This window comes from Dermacentor variabilis, chromosome 2 (assembly GCF_050947875.1).
Source record: "Dermacentor variabilis isolate Ectoservices chromosome 2, ASM5094787v1, whole genome shotgun sequence".
Classification (NCBI taxonomy): domain Eukaryota; kingdom Metazoa; phylum Arthropoda; class Arachnida; order Ixodida; family Ixodidae; genus Dermacentor; species Dermacentor variabilis.
In genome coordinates this window covers 181,881,105-181,903,813 of record NC_134569.1, presented here as the reverse complement: position 1 = coordinate 181,903,813, position 22,709 = coordinate 181,881,105, and the positions used below count along the sequence as shown (strand labels likewise).

The 22,709-nt window shown below is 47.4% G+C and overlaps 1 protein-coding gene across 1 annotated transcript in view; it reads right to left on the bottom strand.

Moving 5' to 3' along the window:
* The window catches only part of LOC142572985 (uncharacterized), a 33,716-nt gene extending 11,393 nt beyond the window's left edge, over positions 1 to 22,323 (bottom strand). The window contains exons 1-6 of the mRNA XM_075682468.1: positions 22,115 to 22,323; positions 21,165 to 21,322; positions 13,748 to 13,873; positions 10,175 to 10,390; positions 5,890 to 6,039; positions 3,672 to 3,816 (exon numbers count right to left, since the gene is read on the bottom strand). Of these exons, the coding sequence (XP_075538583.1) occupies positions 3,672 to 3,816; positions 5,890 to 6,039; positions 10,175 to 10,390; positions 13,748 to 13,873; positions 21,165 to 21,322; positions 22,115 to 22,285 (966 nt within the window). The 5' untranslated portion in view covers positions 22,286 to 22,323. The remainder of the gene's footprint in view (positions 1 to 3,671; positions 3,817 to 5,889; positions 6,040 to 10,174; positions 10,391 to 13,747; positions 13,874 to 21,164; positions 21,323 to 22,114) is intronic.
* Between the last annotated feature and the right edge of the window lie 386 nt (positions 22,324 to 22,709).

The window sequence follows — 22,709 nt, the reverse complement described above, 5'->3', positions numbered from 1 at the left end:
TACTTCACCTTAAATCTCTTTACTCCACCTTAAGTCACCTTACTCTAGCGTGTTCTAGCTTTAATTGACCTTACTTCACCTTAATTTACTTTAATTCACATTAATTCACATAAATTACCCATAATTATTAACAATTGACGTTGCTATACCATTTACTATCTTCTGTATTACTGCTGACGTCATACAAGACCCATACCATTTACTAACTTTTGTATTACTACTGACGTCGTACAAGACGCTGATGACATCTCTGATGATGATTTCTGGTAAAATTGCTTGATCACGCCGGACTTTCTGCCTCTATTTCTGCCGAAAACATAATTTTTTTGCATTAATAAATAAAAATAAGTTAGCTGCTACGAGAAAAGGACTGGGGATTGCGGGCCAATCCAGAAAGCGGTGCGCCGTCTAACACAGCGCATTAACACACTAAGCGTCACGAGGTGGAATGAGAGAGCCTAGAACAGTCTCGCTTCTATTAGCAACGGTAGTGCTAAATGCACAGCGAAATAAGAACAGACGCGTGTAATCTCGCTCATGTTGTGTCACGTGACGCACGCACCAATGGCTTAAAGAATATGGAATTTTGGTGTTTTACTTGCCAAAACCACAAACCCGCCGTGGTTGCTTAGAGGCTGTGGTGTTGGGCTGCTAAGCACGAGGTCGCGGGATCCAATCCCGGCCACGGCGACCGCATTTCGATGGGGAGGAAATACGAAAAACAGCCGCGTGCTTAGATTTAGGTGCACGTCAAAGAACCCCAAGTGGTCCAAATTTCCGCATTCCCCGACTACGGCATGATAATGAGATGGTGGTTTTGGCGCGTAAAACCCCATGATTTAATTTAATGAAAAAAAGAACACGGTACGATTACAAGGCACATCGTAGTGGGGATTAATTGTGACCAGCTGTGGTTAAAATTAATAAGGTTGATAGGCATATCAAACCGATCGTGTGGTTATTACGTGGCATATGTACGTAGTGTGTACTCGGCTGAAGAGCCGCAGCATAAATGGAGGTATTGTTTGTTTGATTTCCCGCGTATTAACAATGCCTGGGCTTGCACAATATCCATAGCGATGTGGGCGAGTTGATTTAAGTCCATGATGGAAAATTTCTGCAGCGCTAATCCCTGAAGTGCGGAAAGAAAGTTAAAAAAAGGACGAAGGAAAGAAGGAATACAAGAGGACAAACACGAACACAAAGCAACTGGCCCACATCGCTATTGTCAGTCAGTGCATTTCTAGTACAGAGGACCCTTCCGCGATGTGTAACCTATCTTTTCAAGGCCCCTGCGCTCGTGTTTGTCCTCTTGCGTTCCTTCATCCCTTTTTACCTTTCTTTGCGTACTTCAGGGCTTCGCGCTGCAGAAAGTTGAACAAGATCTCTCGTGCAGCGATAGTGTATTTTTTATGCAATAAATAGATAGAAAAGTGAAATATTGTGATCTAGTGGTTAGAGCACCGGATTGTTGTTATGGAAGACCGACGTTCCATCCTACCGTCGGACAGAGTACATCTTAAGCGATAGTATTTCTTTCCTTTTTCTATATTTCGCGTGATTTAGTGGTCTTTCGTCTTCTGATTGCATACGCGAGCCTTTCATTGGATAAGAGGGTGACGGAATCTGAAGAAGCTAGCCTAGGGTGGGAGGAGAGCAGGATAGCACAAGGACGGAGCTGAGAAGGATCGATAGCAGGAAGGAGTAAGGGCGTGTTTACGTGGCGTTTGAGGTGGACAAACGTGGCGGGAACGGCGGCGTCAAGCCTAATTCCAACGTGAAGCATAGTCAGGAATTAACCCAAAATTAGTCCCAGTAAGCCCACCTGTTTTTGGGCGTAATAAAACATTAATCCTGACATAAAACATGTACCTATAGGGTCGTTTTATAATAATATTTACACCTCGAAAGCATTTCAATAAAAGAGAGCATGATATTCAACGACTTTATCTTTGCACGCCCGCGCGTGCGTCACTCCCTATCACGCCAGCTGTTTCCCTGATGTGTCGTGCGCTTATTCGTCAGTTTGCCCTTGACATGATCTATCAAAGGATGTGCACTAAACTCTGAGTTAGACCTGCTGAAATAGAAAACAAGAAGAATCATCGTGCGGAAGTAGCTCGTCGTCACCTTGCTAAAAAAGGCCTAAGTTAAGCAGTGTTGTGGGAAACCTCTGAAAAAACAGGGGCAGTGCCCCGTGAGTCAAGAGAAGTAGCGTCAATAAGTGATGAGTGATCGTTATCGCGATCGTCAATAAGCGGTGAGTGAAGAAAATTCTGGTAGTACTCATTGCTGATGGCCGCCAATGTCAGCGATAGCTTTCTTGATTTCCGATGGTTAACTATGGCATATTACGGTTGAACAAAACATATGGGTGGTGTTTTCAAGTTTTCGTCGAACACTTGACAACAAAAAATGTGGCAGAAACAACACGGAATAGTCCAAGTACGCGTGAGCACTGCACCATTTGCCCATCTCCACGCACGCCAGTGTCATTATAACAATCTTATCAAACTTGATCCAATCCTTACCAACTCTTACCGGTTGTTATCAACCTTATCGGTATAGATCCGAGCTTGATAAATCCTTATCGGTCGTTATCAACCTTATCTCAATCGAACCGATACTTATCAACCCTGATTTGTCTTTGTCAAACTTATCGTACTTGATATGACCCTTATCAACTCTTATCGGTTCTTATGAACCTTATCATACTTAATCAGGCCCTTATCAACCCTAATCTGTGCTTTAAACCTTATCAGAATTGCTCCGACCATTATAAGCCCTTATTGCTCCTTATCCATTAGCGTCGAACCATTATCAACCGTAGTGAGACATATAAGCCCTTATCACTCCTTATCAACTCATTGACTGCTTATCTATTTGTGTTGCGTGCCCAACGCAAAGCACATCAGCCCTCGGAAATTGGCGCCACATCGGTCGGTAAAAGAACGCCCCAACGGAAGGTGCATCCGACCGAAACGCATCGCGGATGTTGTGTTTTGCATTACAGTTTCGCAAATTCGCTATTTTCCTAATGTATTCCATGCTTCAAGTCGGGTCTACATGCGGTCCTAGAGATGGATTTTATTCCACCATCACCAAATCTTTCAAGAAAACCTTCACAGAAACTGTTCTCCTTTGACATTTCTTTTGTACCGCCAGTGCAGCATATTCATACGGTTGAGGTATAATCACCTTCTGCAAGAGTTTGTGCCTAGCCCAGTGCGTAAGACACTCGGCTTTTGAGCGTGGGGCTGCAGGTTCGAAATTTACCGTCGCTAATATTTTACCTTTCCAGTTGATTCTGTTTTCTATGTATTAATTTCTTTATGGCGATTCGTATTACCTGACTGACGGACTGGTTTCCTCGTTGAGTGGGCACAGAGATGCTTACGCATGTAAAAGGAAGCCCCATGTTAACGCAGAAAAATTCGCTTAGAAGTTATCGCGTGCTTTGATAATCTTAGGCCAACTTTCCACTGGCATTTTTTTTATTCAGGAGATAAAGGATAATGCGAGACACGAACCTACATACATATCGTAACACTGCATCGTATGAGCGAAACAATGCTCTGCTCTAAAACCGCATGGCTGTCACTTCGCTACAAGGGCATATATGTGGTTGGGCTTGCTGCATGGAACCAGTTGTAGAAGCAGCTGCGACTCACGATGTCCAGGATAGAGCGCTTTTTGAAGTGGCGGCGCAGCCAGTCCATGATAAGCGCCCTCCGGTTGCCCAGGTTGCTCGGGTATTGCTCGAGCACGTGGTTCACAACCGCAAAGTCGTCGGCGGTCCAGTCGGCAGGCTCCTCTCTGCGCAGTGCGAGCAGAAGCAGATAAAAAAAACAGTAACATTAAATTTTGCAGTTTTTTTTGTGCCAAACAAACGATATGCTTATGAGGCACGCTGTAGGGGAGGGGGGGGGCAGGGGCGTTCCGTATTAATTTTTACCACCTGGGGTTCTTTGACGTCCACCTAATGCACAGTACACGGGCGTTTCTTCGCATTTCGCTCCCATCGAAGCGCGGCAGCCGAGGCCGGGATTCGATCTTGCGACCTCGGACTTGGCAGCGCGATGCCGAAGCCACTCGCCACCACAGCGGGTAAATAGAAAGAAGAGAAAACGAAGGAGGGAGGGAGGGAGGGAGAGAGAGAAATTGAAAAAGTACGCGGAACAAACTTCCCTAAAGGAACTGCCGTGGTGCGACGCATTTTACGTATGTATAGTGGCTTCTTGTTTGCGCGTTTGCGGGCTAAATGCTCCTGCTTCTCTTCTTCCGTTAGATTAGGGTAGCCATACCTATCCCCGGCTGTTCTGGCGCATGACGTAAAAGCAACGCTTACCTCCTTCTCTGGTGAATGCATGTTTGCAGTCCTCGCGAGTGCAGGGGCAGCTGCGGAGAGTGGCGAGCGCAGTGCGGCGTCCAATCATTGCACCACTGAGCGCGCGCCTCTACGCCAGGTGCGCGCCAGTTCGCTAGCTCGTGAAGGGCGCAGAGCTCCGGACTTTGGTGCGGGCGGTGTGGCCTTCGTGCCCAAAAGACCCAGGACTCCCAAATTATTGTACGGTCACGTGACCCACCCCAAGCGAACCCTTGCTGCGTAGATAATTCAGATTGGTTATTTTCAAACGCTTACGTTAGCTCACTACCTAACACTCCTCACGAAACCTAGAAATTGAGATTTATTTAAAATTCAATAATTAGCTACTGCATGTATACTTTTGATTTTTCATTATTATACACGCTATTAGGTCTAGGTTAAGATTGTAGCATTATTTTGCCAGATATGTAAGCGTAAAATTAATTTGTTAGGCTGAACAGAGATACCGAAATTGGTCATGCGTGTCCTTGCCGAGAGCTTCCTATAGAGAGGTTTGCATTAAAATCTCGAGTCAGCTAAAAAAAAAAATGTCGCAGTTTCACCCGAAGGGCTATGCACAGCCAGAGGTAACAATGTTTAGAGTTGCGCTATGAGTATTTCTGTTAGGGGCCTCTGCTGCGGGATTCAGCTACAAATACATTTGCTTCACAGCCCAGTAATTTTTCACGGAGTCCATCGGAACAACCTGTAGAATTGTATACGTTTGTTTTTTGTGCGCTTTTCAGTTATCGATTACTTATTATTCCCACTGTCATTGCTTTCATTTTAACATGGGATTTCACCTTTCAACAGCACTTACTCTGCAGCAGTACTGGAAGTTTAATTGTGGTTAGAACTTGAAATATTCCGCTTATATCTCGGCCAATCCCACATAGTGAGTATGGGCCATAAGTTTGACGGCAGCAGCAAGAACGCCGTCCCCTCGAACCAGTGTTTAAACTACACGCGTACGCGAGTATGTTGGCGCGAGGAAGCACGCAACGTAACTCCAGCTGGGTTAGGAACAGCGCATCAGCAGATGCGAAACGTCTCTTGCATGCAGGGAAAAGGTTAAGGGTGTTCTATTTCACCTGCCAAAACATCCATGGCCTAATGGTTGGAGTGCCGGGCGCCTGTGCTAGATGAAGTACTTTGTTATAATCTAGGTGTCGGAGAATTTTATTCATGTTTATTTGTTTAAACGCGCACTCACTTACGCACGCACGCACGCGAAAATTCGAAAATGCGCATGGAGTGTCTACGTATTTGCTATCGCAATAGACGTCGTTCATTAAAAAAGATTTTTGAAACTCAGTGACAGTAATCGTCCTCGGAAGCAGTTTCAATTTGTAATGTGAAGGTATCTAGCTCCCACAAGCTTAGGTTTCTCCTGAGCACGGTTACAGTGCGAAGTAAAGTGAAAGCAGGATGACTTAGTTTACGAGGGACTGGCTCAGGTCGTGCAACAAACGTGCCAACATCGATTGAAAACTCAGCCACTGAAGTTGTTCCGTGCCACTCACTCCAGTTTGTGCGCCTTGTCGATGTCCTTGATCTTGGACTCGAACTTGTGATCGATCTGCTTAAGTTCGGCCAGCAGAGGGCGACGCATCCGCTCGTCTCCGTTCCAGGACGCTTGAAAGTCGTCCTCGACGTTGCGTGAGAAGGTGAACCTGTGCCGCACGCAGGACGTGTTGAATGCAACTATTACATTTCTTCTTGTGTCGTCAAAGAGCATTTTACTCGTAGCGGCAGCGCAGCGTACATTTTTGCTCAGCAGAGTTTTGCTTAGTGTGGCTGGCCGTCAGCCTTTCCTTAAATCCATCTGCACGTTTCTGATTACGCCTCTCTGTCATTATCATGATTTAGCCTACATGTTTTGAACCACATCGAGTCCTCATCTAGTGTTTTTTTTTGGTTCTTACTATCTTTGTGCTGGCTTTAGTGAACTCGCGACGTTTCTTAAACCTGAAATAATTCTTTCTTCGCTGTCAGGTGAGAACGAATAGCCTTTGTATTTTTGAGGTGCATTAATATCGTTTTTCTCTGTCATTCGAAAATTGAAATAAGAAGATATGTTTCATTGTGGAACAATGATCAGGGTAAAAATAAATTGCGCAAAAGGAATAGATATCTCACCCGATACGCCTCGTGAAGCGTACGGTGCAACTAAAACAATTTACGCTGCGCAAGAGCCGCGGAAAGATTAATGTCGTGCACGTACGTGCGCCTAAAAGAAAAAGAACGACAGCGCCGGCCCGATACCGTCGCTAGTTTTCTATTTATTGGACAGTTGTGCGAGCTGGTGCACCTTCAATGAAAAGCAAAAAAAGACAGCATAAAGCGAGCGAGCGTACTAGAAAGTACAGCCTAGAGCACGCGATGCCTTTGCTGCGCTTGAAACGGCATCTCGTGATTCTTATGCTCACGAATTGCTAACGGCATTGAAACAATCGTAGGCGAGATTTATAGTGTTTCTCGTTTGTAAAAACCATTTGCCACTGGCCTACAGCCTTCGCAAATAATGTGTACGTACATCACGATTCGATGGCGCCTATCTTTAGGAACTGCTCTAGTGCACAAAGGGCCATGAACTGACGTTAAATAGACCCAACTCACTGCGGAGCTTCGCTTGTGAAGATTCAATAAGTGAGCAACACTTAGACCACTCTCCTCGTTACACACTACCCCGAACAGGGCTCGAGCCATCATTCAATTATTAGCTCTCTTTGCGAGCATGTCGAAAATTCTGGCGCAAGCTTCTTTGGTTTCTTTTGTTGGCGGTGTCTGCGTACTGTCGTTGCAGCTACTATGGCTGATACGTTGTAGAAGGAAGAGCGCCCACTATATTGCTCATCAATAAAAGTGCGCTGACGCATTGGGCCCATCACGGCCTGTATGTATCTTCTTATTCGCTAACTTTTCCATGTCGTTTCCACATATTCATTTAAACGAGGTAATAAAGCGTTTTGGAAACGCATGGTGACGAATGTTTCCAACATTCACAATACAGTAAATAAATAAATAAATAAATGGACGACGTTGCAATAGAGCTACGAAGATGCGACCTGTGGAAGCCTGGTTTGCGCGAATGACACCCTAGATTTGCATCCCGATTTTTTTTCGCCGCGCATCAATATCAACCTTCCAAACTCTAGCAGTCCTGCTTATAATTTCGTTCCATTAAGCAGCAACTTCTGCCAGGTGAAACTCTTCGTTCCGAGCACCACGCTGTATCACTTGGCAGTCGCGTTCTTTTTCCCAAACTTCGATTATTGCTCTTGCCGATGGTGCGCCTCGGACCAGTGGTCCTTGAACTCACGCCGATCGCACGCTGTACGTTGGCTATGTGGACGAGGCATGCTCCATCAATGCACTTCCTTCGAAGTATTAAAGACTGGACACTTCGGAAACACAGTGCATTTTTGGAGAGGCTTTTCAAAGCATAATGTATGTCGCTCGCATCCGTGCCCTGCTGTCGGGTTATATATACTCAGTCTACCACCTCGCTTTCGACTCCTCTGGTTGTTTTCTTCTGACGCTGTGTATAGCGCTTTTCCACTGGGCGTTTCAATGACCTCTTATTTCACTTTTTCACGGATGTTTGAATCTGTCGGGTAGCTATAGAGGCACACGCACACTTAACGGACAAAGCTCGGATGTCGCAATTGCACATTCGTTTTGAGCATCACACTCCGAATCCGAAGGGGGGAAAACGAAGGAGGCTTGCCCATGAAAAGAATGTCCAGCGTTCACGACGTCAGCACCCATATCGATGGTTTGGTACTCGTGAGACGAACGCACGTACCGGAGATAATCATTCAGCATCCTAAACGGGGCAATATATGCATACGAAAAACAAAGTTCGTTTCCCCCGCGCACGGAATATAATAACCAAGAAGAAGAACTTGCAATGGTTGACTTCAAACGGCTACTATTGTGTGCATTTCAGTACTAGAGGTGACAGCGGTTATTACAGGACAACGCCATAATAACAAGGGGTCACGGCACTACTGCTCTCATCGTTTGTGCTTGTTCTTTTCCTGCAGTTCGAGAACGTTCATTGTTCTCCAGAGTGTTCGTTCTGCGTGAGTCCGGCATAAGCCTTGGTCATTAACTTTGGCGGAAGCTTTCGTTGCGCCTTGGGAATAATGTGGGCCCGTAATCAGAGAATAGTACTTACGCATTATCTTTTTAGTAAGAGCAAATTCCAAGCAATATTGTTGTTGAACATAATAATAGCGGAGTGGGTCCGCCAACGACAAACAGTACTCTTCGTGAAATCGACTCCCGATTCGCCCTGTTAGCTTCTTGCTGTCATTGCGGTTTTCTGCGCAATATTACTTAACCATGTATTTACTTAACCTTTCATCAGGGCTTGCGCATTACAGAGAACAGGGCCACTATGTCACATGTGAGCAAGAACATGGCACATAATGTGAGAACAGTTTTATTAAAAATAAGAGACCAATCGGTCGAAATCAGTAATCAAACAGTGACATATAATGTGAGACAGGATACAAGGAACATTTCAGAACATTGGGCAATGCAGTCAAATGTATTAAATTCGCCTACACTTCCTGGTTTGTCGTGGCTGCTGGCTGGGTCACTCAGTATCTCAGGTGCCATATTTTTGGATATATATACAAACATTATATATGCACCGAACTAACGCACGATCGAACGCGCTAATGTGAAGTGCAAATATGATCACCTCTGTTCTGCATGACAAAAAGCAAATACATTCTTACACAGAACCTTAACATACAATGTCGGCTCACAGGTGTGTGCTAACCCACCGACTTGATAATTGAATGGTAAATTATATCGTCATGTTGCACACAGAAAACTGGAAACGAGGAGGCGTGTTACAAAACAGCCTGTTTAGGAGATAAAGCGCAGCGTTTTCTTCTTCGTCTTCGGATCTTTCACATTACGAGAAGGAGTCCACCAAAACTGTCGTCGTTGTCCTTTGTCGTCTACATAGAGCTGACGTGTCAATTTTTACGGAATGTTTCGATTTACTGCATATTTTTGTTTAGCCATTCGGTATGTGCCACTTGAAGAGTGCCTGTTCTTGGCCAACGCTTCAGAATGGGTATTTCCCACTGTGAGACAAGAGGTATAAAATCTCTGAGTGTTATTTGATACGTGTCGTACTTTTCTGTGCACACGCCTGTCATTGATATTCTTCCGTATAGACAAGCATCACACATGGCCTTCGTCCTCGTGACGTCGATGTGCGGACGTCTCACACTGTGCGTGCGCCTGAATGGGAGTTTGCATTTTGCCACAGCTTGCGAGCCATGTAGTGCTTAAACACAAATATTGGCTGAGAATAAGGTTGTCACTTTGTGGCGGATAAACATAAACATTGCAATATATTACACCTTGCATAGGATGGAAGTAAACAAAATTGTACGCATCGCCGTTAGCTGTGAAGCTTTACTTACCCACTTACTAAAGCTTCGCTTTACATAGATTGCAACATATGCATTGTATCTGCATATTTTTTAGCGTATAAAGCGATGACGTGACAAAAACTCGGGGATAAATAGGCAACACAATGACCGCTATGCTAGCTGTTAAACATAAATTAGTAGATTTCACAGTGTAGAATAAGGGGCGAGACACATTGGATAGCCGCACAAACTCAATAACTACATTAAACAATGTAGTAATCGGAAATCTTTGAAAAAATATCACATATTTATACACTGGGTATCAGGTTTTGCATTGTCGTGCGCGGTGTCGTGGCTAAGAGATCTCGGCTAAGGACTTCGCAGAGGAAGTTGGGTGTTGGCCCACCGTGTGTTGCTGAGGGGCGACGACTCGAACGCTCGCACCACCTGCTCGTCGGCCTCCCTGAACTGCTGCTCCAGCGTGGCGGTGAGCTGCCGCGTCTCCCGCTGGGCTTCCCGCAGGTCGGCCACCATCTGGGCCTCGCTGTTCGCCGAGGGCTGCGCGCCCTCTTCCTCGCCTTCCTGGTCGTCCATGAAGCCGAGCCGGCAGGCCAGGATGCGCCTGGTGGTGGGCGAAACGGCCACCTGCCGTGCGTGAACGGACACCAGGCTCAGTGCCGCGGTTCACAACACGGCGCACTGAACAACCGAGCCCTCCCCGGCGTATACCGTCGCCCGTGCGATTAGACAGGCCTTACTGTGAACGGGTGTCGCGAGCTTTGCTATTGGTCGGTCGTGTTTGTTCTTAGCGTTTGATTCTGGCACGGAACGACGTAACGCAAAGAAGAACACAGATAGGACGCTTGCGCGACAACACACAATCACGGCTATGCTTCTTGTGAGTAGTTGTATTAATAATATTGAATCCCTTAATTGTAAAGAACATACTTTAAACTATGCCCGCACATGGCCCGCAACAAGGCCCTCATTCCCTCCGACGCTACTACGTTCAGTTTTCCCAGGTCAGAGAAAACGAGAAAACTTGCGTATAATGCTCGTGCAACGCTTTAGGGTGCTGAAATAAGCAATTTATTGCAAGCACCACGAACAATTAGCATACTTAAATTTTTGCGCGCGCTTCAGGCGTAATGTACTCCCTCGTACCCTCCCCCCATCCCCTTCGCGATTGATACTAAATATGGATATGCTGCAAAATTTTGTTCGCCCAGGACAGCAGCTAAACGGTCTACGCCGTTCGGTAAACACGCGTGTAAAGCTTCCGAGCGCTTCTATAGTAATTTACTGCAATGCCCGCAATTAACCCACAGACTTTAAACTTTGCGTGCACGTTGCACATAACGTAAGCCCCTGCGCTGCCCCACATTTAAACCAAGGGAGAACTTAACACCAAATTCATTTTTCCTGCGATCGTGGGGGCAAACATTCTACGCGGCTCGTAAAGCATGCCGCTAACGGCCCCTAGTGCTTGCATAAGTAATGTTGAAGAAATGCCGCAATTAACCTGTGTCCGCTGTGAAAGTCTGCTGCTTTCGCAGGAACTGAGTTCCATGCTAAAACAATCACTGAATTGCAATGATGTTTCTTTCATTAGCTTTTAAAAGTTTGGGTCAGTGGTTTATAGATCTGACGCTAGGCAGGCACGTTAATTATTATAGACTTGAGGTTGCTGCACTCGTTAGGCTTATGCATCGAAATAATTTCATTCTTTCAACTAAAGTTTTTGTTCAAGTCATAAATACGTGTCACACTTTTGGTACTGCCCACTTGATTTGGGCCCCCGCTACTGAAACAAATCTTCAGAAACTTAACATTGGCCAGAAGAAAGCTCTGAGTATTCCACAACAAATCTAATAATTGCCTCACTGCGGACCATTTTGCTCAAGTCAAAAATAACAAAGGTGCTTTTCCCTGTATAATTTGCGGCTCTCCCTGTGGTAGAAACAAGAGATAATGCACGATGTAATGACACTGTGGTATCGACTTGCTGTTCAACGGGAAGACCTAATGTGATCATCATTGAATGACATTCACATACACTATCAATAATTGAATTCTATACGAGTATATTTCGCATAATTTCACAAAAGACGTCATGCAAAATAGAGTCAGTTTAGGCAGTTCTTTCGAATGCACATCAGAGCTCAATGCTCACTTCCTGAAGACATACACCATGAACTGACCATGAGAACGAGAATGAATAGAACATACGAGATGTCAACGTTGCAATTAACTTAATTATATTTTTAATACGAAGCCTCTACGCGGTTTGCTCGTTCACATACGGGCACTATATAGTCTAGCTCTTGATGGTTGATTGTCGATTACTCTGTTACGCCCCACAACCCCCTCGCCGTGGGAGCGAAGCGTATCGGGAACACGACGACAATAATCGTTGTGTTCAACGATTATTGTGTTCAGCCAAGTATCTGCCAGACACGCCAACGGAAACCCACCCGCCGTATGGGGGGCTGCCCAGCGCGTGGCTCGACCGAGACATTACCATATCAGAGGTACGGGTAGCGCTGCACGAGTACCGCGCACGCCCGGTACGTGGACGCCGCGGAATAAAAGCGGGAAGGCTTCGTGGCAGTGGTCGTTGCGGCGGCTAACGGCATCAAGACAACGGCAGCGAGCGTGCGGTGCACGAATGCCACAGACGCCGAGGAGGTTGCCATCGCTCTGGCGATCACCGAGGCCGAGTGTCGCACCGTGCTCAGCGACTCGAGGAATGCCGTGCGCAACTTTGCCAACGGGCGAATATGCGCGCCGGCGGCCGCCATCATCGGCAAGCTTCAACTTCAAGACCGCGGCAGCACCGTCCGTATCAAGTGGTTCCCGGCGCACGCCGGCGAGTGTGCATCCTCACCGAACCACAACGAGACGGCCCATTCGGCGGCGCGAGCGCTTACCTTCCGCGCCCCCGAGAGTGACCGTTCCGTGTGGTGGTTCGAAACCAAGGACAGATTGACTAGTTATGCCGAAGTAACCAAGTGTTACCGCTTAGCTCGACGGACAATGCCGCTTCCCCACCCGGCACTCAGTCGGGAGGAGGGCGTAATCCTAAGACAAATACAGACCGCGTCACTCCTCGCCCCCGCAATGCTGCACGTGCTTCACCCAGAGCTCTATCCGAGTGGGCTGTGCGGTGTTTGTGCAGCGGGTCCGGCGAACCAATGGCACATCATGTGGGACTGTACCAGGTTTCCGATGGCAGCTACCTCCAGGACTTACCCGCCAGAACTTCAAAGTGCACTGCAGTCTGCAGACAAGGACTCACAACTATGGGCCGTCCAGCAGGCCCGGGGTGCGCTCGAAAAGCACAAGCCTCATGACCCACTACAAACGGGCCCAACTGGGCCAGTGCAGAGTAGGGTATAACCCCGGGTCGACGCTTGGCCAGCGTCATGACTCGTTAAATCGTCGTTTGCCCGCACTTTATTAAAGTTATTCCTATCCTATCCTTACGCCCCACAACGGCGCCACGGCCTTACGTTTTGCTTTTGTTGGTGTTGTCAGGGCTAAACGTATTTCTGGAGCTGCGCTTTCCGGATGAGTTCTAAAACGGTGTACTGGGTTTTGTTCTTGTGGAATGAATCTAGTCTGGGAGGAAGCGTCGACTTGGTTATAATTTCCGTTACCCGCTTGCAAACAGCTCAACGGCCTGAATACTCGCAGCTAAGGAGCTTCAGATTGTATTCTTCTGCCGAGAACGAATACTGGAAAGATTTTGTTTAAGCACTTTAGTAGGTGCTTGTATTGGCGTTGTAGTTCATCTGCCGAGTTTGCCGGCCTATAGATTCTCCAGCCTATTGAATCGATCGACCGTAGAATTTAAAGTCGTCAAGTAAAGATTAGAGTCGGTGGACGTGATGCAAACGCTCAGACATTATATCTGTTGACCACTTTTGTGCAAGTCAACAAATTTTGAAATAGAGAAGGAGTGGCATCGCTTGCTCACCTGAACCACTCGACTCTAGAGTCGGCGCTGTCCTGGAACTTCGTGCGTCCCAGTTCATAGTCGATCCAGTCCTCAAGGCACTGGCCGGCCTCATCGTCACTAGAGATGCCCGTCGAAGATATGTACCTGCGAAGTCGAGACGAGCCACAGTGGGCACATTTTCCTCTGTAGAGCTACAGCGCACGCATGCTTTCTCGTTTCCGGCGTGTATCACATATGTGCGCTGCACGCGCAATAAATTGTGTACGTGCATGGAAAATAATAATGCTAGCCGTTTTTTTCTTGCGAAATCCTTGAGCATAGTGTATAAAATGTGCCTGTAGTATTATCCCTGAATTGGTGATAATACCAACATTTGAACAAACGGTGTATCTTGTAACATCAATAGAAATGTTTCACAACAAAAGCTGAAACACAGAACAAAGTAATCAAGGGGCTGAGGATTAAAGCTTTCAATTTGACTGCTAACATTTCCGATGAACTACAAAACGGAGACGCGATCGTATTCGTTTGTTTCTTCCTCCGTCACGCATTTGTTCAGGCGCGGCACAACACGACGCAACATAACAATAAACAAACTTACATCGAACCAGCGATCTCGTGTTTTCAAGGCAAGCATTGGAACCACCATGGCATGCCGATTAACTGCTCGTTAGTGTGAACGAGAACATCGGCCACATTAATTTGCTCTCTAATCCGCATTGCAGTTTTTCTGTCACTTGGTGGCGTGGAGTAAATGTGTGGCCCCTGAAATGGACCTCTGCGTTCATGCATGAGCATGATGCGAAAGGATGGGAAGTTGCACTGCAGCGCTCTAACATAAGGCAAGCGAAGATGTACGAACGCATGCACACAGCATGATGACACAGACAAGGCAGGCGTTCGTATTTCTTCGCTTACGTCTTGTTCAATGCAGCGCAACTTCGCATCCGCGGTAAAGAACCAACTACTCTGCACGCAACTGCTCACTCAAAGACAAGGTCATCCCGATCGGAGAATGAACCAGGATGATGCACCCGGGTGCATCAGCAATTGGAGTTTAAGGCGATTAAAAGAAGGGCTGTCAGTGGGGGATTGCGTGAGAGCTGGGCTTGACATCTGGTGTCGAAATCGGTGCTTGAAGACGAGAAGCCCACGCTTCAACCAATATGTGTCAATAAATGACTATAGTATAGAAAGGAGTATTTAAGAAAGTGTATTTGCAATACATCGTCAATTCCTTCATTGTAATTCGGGTGACATGCCGGATACTTCGCCGAAGTAGACAGTCGCGTATTGGGCTCTGTTTTTCCCGCTTCAACCGACAACATGTTGCACCTTGCGAGTAATATCGAGGCTGAAAATCACTACCTGTTCTCGCTCGGCACCTTGAACTCATGGAGGATCCATGTAGGGATCAGAAGGGCCTTGCAAGAACACCATGAGCTCACCACAGAGTCCTCATTGGACAGACACAAACAGGCTCAATGTTAACACCTGCCCATATTCGCCTACATACCTGGTCCCACACTTACAAGAGTCCTCCTTTCTCTCAGTGGGATCTAAGATCTAACATATCTAATGTATTTAGCAAGGCCACTAACTTCCTCCCGCACAGCCTCACAACCAACCCCCATAGCCTCTGTCATATGGATGGCTACCGCTACGAACCTACATCAAACAAGTGCACCGGACAAAATATAGTTAGCAGGCTCTCAAGCTTGCTCTTATAAAGGCCCTGCACAGAGCCATGTAAACAAGTACAATGCGCAGTTAAAATATTCCTGTGTAAGCATTCCCTCGATAACGATCGACGGAAGAACTTGTGCGGTAAGATATGCTAAGTTGATCATATATGTTTCTGTGTGCATGTTTTATCATTACGCGCGCTCTGCTGCAACTTGTGCTGTGGAGCGCATGATAGGTTCAGCATGACGGCGGTTACGGATGTGTATATAATGGCGTGCCCTTTGCAATAAATTTGCTGTAAACCGCCGCAGTATGATTCCACCCCTCTCTGTTGCCTTACAATTGTCTACATCTATTTTTGCATCACGAACAAACCCATTTTTATTGTGATAGCAATCGTACACTTCAGAAGCATTTTTGCCGTCGCCGTGGCCGTGATGTTCCGTATAAAGTCCAAGGACGATAACACCGTCGTCGCGTGAAGTGTGCTGTATGTGCGAATGAAAGCGTTCGTGGGTGAGCCGACAATCGCGGCTCTATCTCGCGTGCGCAAGGGAAGAAAGCGGGAAGGAAGCGCGCCATCTTCCATCGTGCGCAAGGAACCGGGAGATGGGGAGGGGAGGGGGAACTGTACTTCGGCAGCAATTACGTTGGCGCGGCCGCGGGTGGTCGCGCATCCTTTATCTTGAAAGCGATCTGTTTTTGGGCCAGATAATACGTGGGCCCACGGCTCGTAGCTTTGCGTGTGCTGTGTTGTCGCCGAGCGCTGAGTTTGCGTTGAAGTGATAGCACGGAGGTAAGTTCGCTCGCTGCTGCTGCCTCACTTCCTCATTCCAGCGATTTGTCAGCGAGTGTCCGCGGCCATCGAGTGTGATGTGTGCATGTTCGTCTGTGGGCGCTGACACCACGCCTGTTAATTTAGTTAGTAAGCAAGTGTTTACAAGTTTATACAGCCTGCAAAGCTACTATCCTTACTTATTATGGTTGTCTACTAACTTGCTATCGTAATCGATGGTTCGCCTTTCGGGCTAAACTGCGTTTTTCTTTTATTCTCCCGAGGAGAGAAGAATTTTTTTACACTCTCTTCCGCAGATCAAAAAGAGTGGATGAGTTAAGGAAAGACGAAGGAAGAAACAGAATATGGCGAAGTAGACCGCAGGAAAGCATACTATATTCACAGCAACATTACGCGCTCTTTGCTGCATGGGAGAGAGTACTATTTGGCTCTGGTCTTCAAGGCAGCATTGTCTGCCGTCTAGCATGGAATGGAATAGAATGGAAAACTTTATTGACTTTTTAAAGGTTTTAGCAGGTCGAGGCCGAAGCCTTCATTCTTGAAGCTTGGGTCCTCTTCAGCCATGGATGGGCCCCTAGTCCAGCGCTCCACTGAGCCGGGCCGCCTCGCACGCGTGCGCTATTAGAGCTCTTTGAGCCTCTAGCTCGCGGCTGGTGAGCCAGCTCTCCCATTGCTCCGCACTTGGTGTTTTGTGTTTGTGGAATGCCTGGTTTCTTGTACACTCCCATGTAATGTGGTATAATGTTGGTTTAGCTCCACACCACGGACAGGTTGCGCTATACTGCGTGGGGAACATCCTACTTAGTATGTGTAAGTTTGGGAAGGAGCCCGTTTGCAGTCTCCGCCATCCTGCGGCCTCCTCCTTTGTTAATGCTTTATGTGGTGGGGGATATTGATATCTTAGCCCCTTATAGAGGTTTAATAGCTCTGAATAGCTGTTCCCGCAGTTGATCTGTGGCCCCTCTGGGGCAGTTGACGTTCCTGCTCGGCTGGTCATCCCTCGAGCTAAGCTGTCCGCCCCTTCGTTGCCCCTGATCCCTGCGTGGCTTGGTATCCAGATAATGTTATGTGTGGGTTGTCCCTCAGCAATTGGAACTCTGCTGAGGATCTTGAGCGCCGTGTTACTAATTCTGCCTCTTATATAGCTCCTACAGCCTCTTGTGAATCTGTAAGAATATTGAGGGATATTCCTGTTCTATAACCTTCTTCCGCTGCCAGTGCGACAGCAATTTCCTTTGCCTCAGTTATGTTAGCCACCTCGGCCGTGAGTCCTGTGATTAATTCTCCTTGATTATTTACTACTACCGCTGCCGCGTTGTTTTTGTATGCTTGTGAGTATAGGGACGCATCGGTATAGACTATATTGTCCCGATGTCCCATCTTCTTTTCATAATACTCCGCCCTGGCCTGTCTCCTACTCGCATGGAGGTTTGGGTCCATGTTGCGAGGGATAGGTTGTATGCGTAGTTTCTTTCTTAGTGGGTCTGGTATTGTGGCCCTACTACTTTGTGGTTTTTCTACTTCCCGACCTAGCTTTGTCAGGAGCGCCCTTCCCGCTGTTGTATTGCTGAGTCTTCGTACTTGTGCCTTGAGCTGGCATTCCCTTAGTTCTTCAAAAGTGTTGCTGATTCCAAGTTGCATGAGTTTGTCGTTGGATATGTTCCTTGGGAGGTGGAGAGCTGTTTTATACGCTTTCCGGAGGATGGTCTCCACTTGCTCTTTTTCGGTTTTGGTGATTGCATGGTACGGCAGTGAGTATATGACCCGGCTGACTATCAGGCTGCTGACCAACCTGAGTGTGTCCTCCTCTTTCATGCCATATCTCTTGTGTGCCACTCTGCTAATCATTCTGCCCACCTGTCCTGCTGCTTTGTTTAGCAGGCAGATTGTGTGGCTGCATTTCCGGCTTCCTTGCAGCCACATGCCGAGGACTCTAATCATCTTTTGTTCCGGGATGTTCTGTCCTTCTAGCCTTACTTCGAGCGGGGCATCAGTGGGGTGTCTGCCCACCCTGAGGAGTTCAGATTTCTCCGTGGAGCATCTCAGGCCTCTTTGCTTTGTGTATTCTTCGATGCAAGTGGCAGCTTCTTGTAGTGCCTCTTGTTTATCCCCTAGTGAGCCTTGACTAGTCCAGATCGTTATGTCGTCCGCGCGCATTGCGTGACTGATTCCTTGGATCTTGCTAAGTTTCTAGGTAAGGTTGACCATTGCTATGTTGAAGAGTACTGGCGAGATTACTGAGCCCTGCAGAGTGCCCTTCCATGGCGTTTGAAAGGCGTCACTCCGTAGGTCTCCCAGGCCTACTGTAGCTGTTCTGTCGGTTAGGAAGCTTCTGATATAGTCATGGACTTTCTTCCCGCAATTAGTGGTATTAATCCCCTCCATAATGGCGGCGTGGGACACGTTGTCAAAGGCTCGCTTGATGTCGATGGCCATGACCACGTTTACCCCGTTTTTCGGCATTGTCTCGAGTACCTGTTCCTTTAGTTGTAGCAAGATATCTTGGGTAGACAAGTTTGCCCTGAAGCCGAACATGGTGTTGGGGTACCATCCTCCGTCTTCAAGATGCGTTTGGATTCTTCGGGTCACTATTCTTTCGTACAGCTTGCCTAGGCATGATGTAAGCGAAATTGGTCTGAGATTTTCAATTTGGAGTTTTTTGCCGGGTTTGGGAATCATCACCACTACGGCGTGTTTCCACTCCGCTGGTACTTTGCCTTCCTCCCATAGTTTGTTGAGGTAGAGGGTGAGCTGATCAATTGCTTCGTCGCTGAGGTTTCGAATTAGCGAATTTTGGATTTTGTCCGCCCCTGCTGCTGTGTTCTTTGTTGTAGCCCTTACAGCCTCGACGACCTCTTGTCTTGTGATGGGTGGGTCTGTAGTTGAATTTTCTTCACCCTGGTAGTCGCCTCGGTAGCCTTCTACCGAGATCTTTCCGTAGCATTTTTCCCGTACTGCTTGGAGCAGTTGTTCTTCTGTTCCTTCATACTGGTGGATTAACCTCTGAATGAATTTGCTGCTTTCCGCCTTGTTCTTGCTCGGATCCATGAGTGTTCTGAGGATATGCCATGTTCTGGCTGTGCTTAGGGTGCCATTCAGTGAGGTACTAAACTGCTGCCACCCTTGCCTTGCCAGCTGCGTTGCATACTCCTCTGCTTGCTGAGTTATTTCGGCAATTTTCTTCTTAAGCTTTCTATTTAGCTTCTGATGCTTCCACCGCTTGGTTAGGCCTCGTCGTGCCTCCCATAGCCTGAGGAGTAGTTTGTCCACTTCTGGTGCTTGTTCTGTTCGTTCCACTTCTTTTGTGTAGAAATCTCTTATTTGTCTGAGCTGTTGGCCCCAATCCTCTGCCGAGATTATGTCCCCTTTTAGCTGTTTACAGTGGACTCGAAAGGCATCCCAGTCTGTTAGACTTGCCTTGCCAATCTTCCTCCTGATGATTTCTGCCTCTGTGTTGACCCTGATGATGTAGAGGCCTCTAAAACGAGCGCAGGTTTGGATCAGAATCCCAGGGAACAAATAACAACACCAATACATCAACATGGCAGGACCAAACCAACTAGAGATTTGGCAGTGGAACTGCAGGAGCTACAAGCGCAAGCAAGGGCTCCTGCAACAGTTCATTAACACTAGAGGAAATCCACCAGATTTAATACTACTACAGGAAACAAATTGCATCCCAATCCTAAAAGGATATACATGTCAGGAAAATGGACGAACAGCGACTTTAATAAGCAACAAAATAACAACCATAGCACATAAGGAACTAGAAGACACACAGCTAGAACATATAGTGACCGAAGCGATTCCAAAACAGAAAAAGAAAGCTAAGAGCACTTTCGTAATCAATTTATATAGCCCACCTAAAAACAGAGGGAACTTCATTAAGCTTTTTGCGGAAGCGAAGAAGCTTGCAGGGCAAAACACCCTAATAATAGCAGGAGACTTCAATGCGAAGAGTCCGCAGTGGGGCAGTAGAATCGAAGACAAGAAAGGGCGCAGTATGTGCACAGCTGCAGAAAACATAGGCTGAGAGCTACTCACAGATGAAAGCCAACCCACCAGACAGGGCAACAGCGTAAGCGTGGACACGTGTCCCGACCTAACCTTTGTCAGGGGCGCTAAGCAAGTCGAATGGGAGAACATGCAGGAAAACCTCGGCAGCGACCACTACGTCTAGCATGAATCATTTACAACGTAGAAATAGTGTTGTCGGGTCCTTAAACTCGTATGACTAATGGAGAGTGATTACCCGCAAGCGAGCGAGGGACGCTTCAGCCTTGAGTCGACTTTTCGGCAAAACGACTAGTCTTCCTCAGACACACGCGCCATTGTCAAGATTCTGGCGCCAGGCCGAGACTTCCGTTGTGCCAGCATGGAAAAAGAACAAGAAAAATCAAACAGACATCGACGATGATTGTAACGTAAGCGAACGCCGAACACGTTTTATTATTTTAATGATGTGCTCGGAGGCATGTATGTGTTGCTGTGACAATGTTGAGCAAGCGTTGGTTGCTTAATTGCGTAATTCCGTAGAGAATAGAGCCGTTAATCAGCATATATGTAGCGGTAGCCTAGATAGTTCTACATAACCGCCGATCAGTCGCATGTGTGCTGTTTCCAGTGGCGTGAGCGCCAATGTGCAAGGCGACTGTGATCCTCTTCTCTCGCCACCCGCCGGCACCCTTTCCCGCAAGGTGCCACAAAGCGAAGGGATGGCCGAACAGGAGGAGGCATGTCTTCACCGAGCGCCCCACTACAGCCTCTAAAATCTTCAGACCCGCACGAGAGCACGGCATTCCGCTACGAACATGCCCCGCAACTCGGTCGCGCGAAAGCACGGGCCCTTTGCGTCGGCGCCTCTGTATCGGCGCTGAAAGCGCGACCGGTACGAAAACGGGAGCAAGAGCCAAACAAACCTGTCGTCACTTTGCGCAATGGCGTCGTGCCTACCTGAGCTTATCGACGATGTCGTTCTTGAGCCTCTCCTCGGCGTCGTGCAGCTTCTGGAACTCGTTGCGCCACACGGACCGGTGCTGCTGCATCAGCGAGGCTGCCTTGTTGCGTGGTGGCTGCAGGGGAGCTCCGCTGTCGCCTGCAGGCTGCTTGCCCTGCGGTGGGGACGAGGGCAGGAATTCGTTCAACTTCACCTCTGGTATTGCGGCGTAACAGGACGCGAAACAAGTTGGAGTAGGACAAGAAAAAAGCCTCCTTTCCTCTCCAAGTTTGTTCCACTTGTAACTACAAAGTGCAATAAGTATGAACCAGCTAGTCCAGCAACGACTAGCAATAATTTACGCGATAACGGCCGGCATTACTCATGGGCTAGAGACGACACTGAATTTTCAACGGAAGCATACACCTAGCTTTATCGCGTATAGTAATTAGTTATCCTGCATATATTATGTGTAAAATTTCAGCCCGGTGCACGATTCCCCTGTCTGCCGTGAAATGTTTACAAATCACAAACGCTTTTATGCAGCACGCGGTCGCTTCCTAAGAGACGATATGAAATTGCGTTACTATACGGGCTCGTTAAAATGAGGCCACCGAATCTACGAGTGCACCTTCAACCTGTCCGCACAGTAAATTAGATATGTGCAAACCGTCCAGGTCGCTATACGAATGCCTCTGCTCGTAGAAAACGTTTCAAATTGTCGAGAAAGTGACGAATGCACTAGGGCACGGGTCTGACGCGGACGTATACGAGGGAGTAGATGTGTTTCAAAAGTTGACTGTTGGCGAGTTAAATTTTTTACTTAACGGTATACAACCGAACCGCGCCATCTGCGCTAAGGCCACCCTTCGTCCCAGCAAACTGGAGTCTATACAGGGTGAAACGAAATACATGTGTAACTTTGGAATGCCCGTGCGTTGCAAGTAAATATAGGCGGGCCCGTTACCCTGCTGCTCTGCGAGTCTGGCGTCTGGTCGCTGCGTGGCGGAGTCGCCTCATCCCTATGTTCCTCCGTGGCTGCCACGATGGACTTGCGGGCGGTCTTTCTCGTAGGTCGCTTCTTGCGGCTGGCCTTGCCCGCGACCGGACTGTGGTTGGACTTCACCTCGACTTCCATCGTAGCGCTGCGTTTGGAAAGACACCGACAAGTGTGGTTCGAAATTTCGGCACTCGGGTAATGAAATGACTTCTTTGCAAGTATAGTTGGATAAGCGTGGGATCAGATTGAAGCTAATGCTTTCATGAAAGTAAACAAAACTGAAAAGAATTACGCAGGTTCCACGCACTGTGTGAATCGGCGTGAAACATGCGGCCGTACAACGTAAAACTATTCCAATATGTTTTTATTCCAATCTCCTGACGTCAAATTTGCGTAATCACCGACGCAAGCATCGGGGGGTCACCTGCAGGGTTGTCTGAACAAACCAATCAAATGCTTCCCTCGTTCATAGGAGGTCACTTTTGTTTGCTTGAAGAACGAATAACATTGCCTGCACTGAGCGGCTTGTCTTATATAATTGGCTCACAAGAGGCGAGGAGCA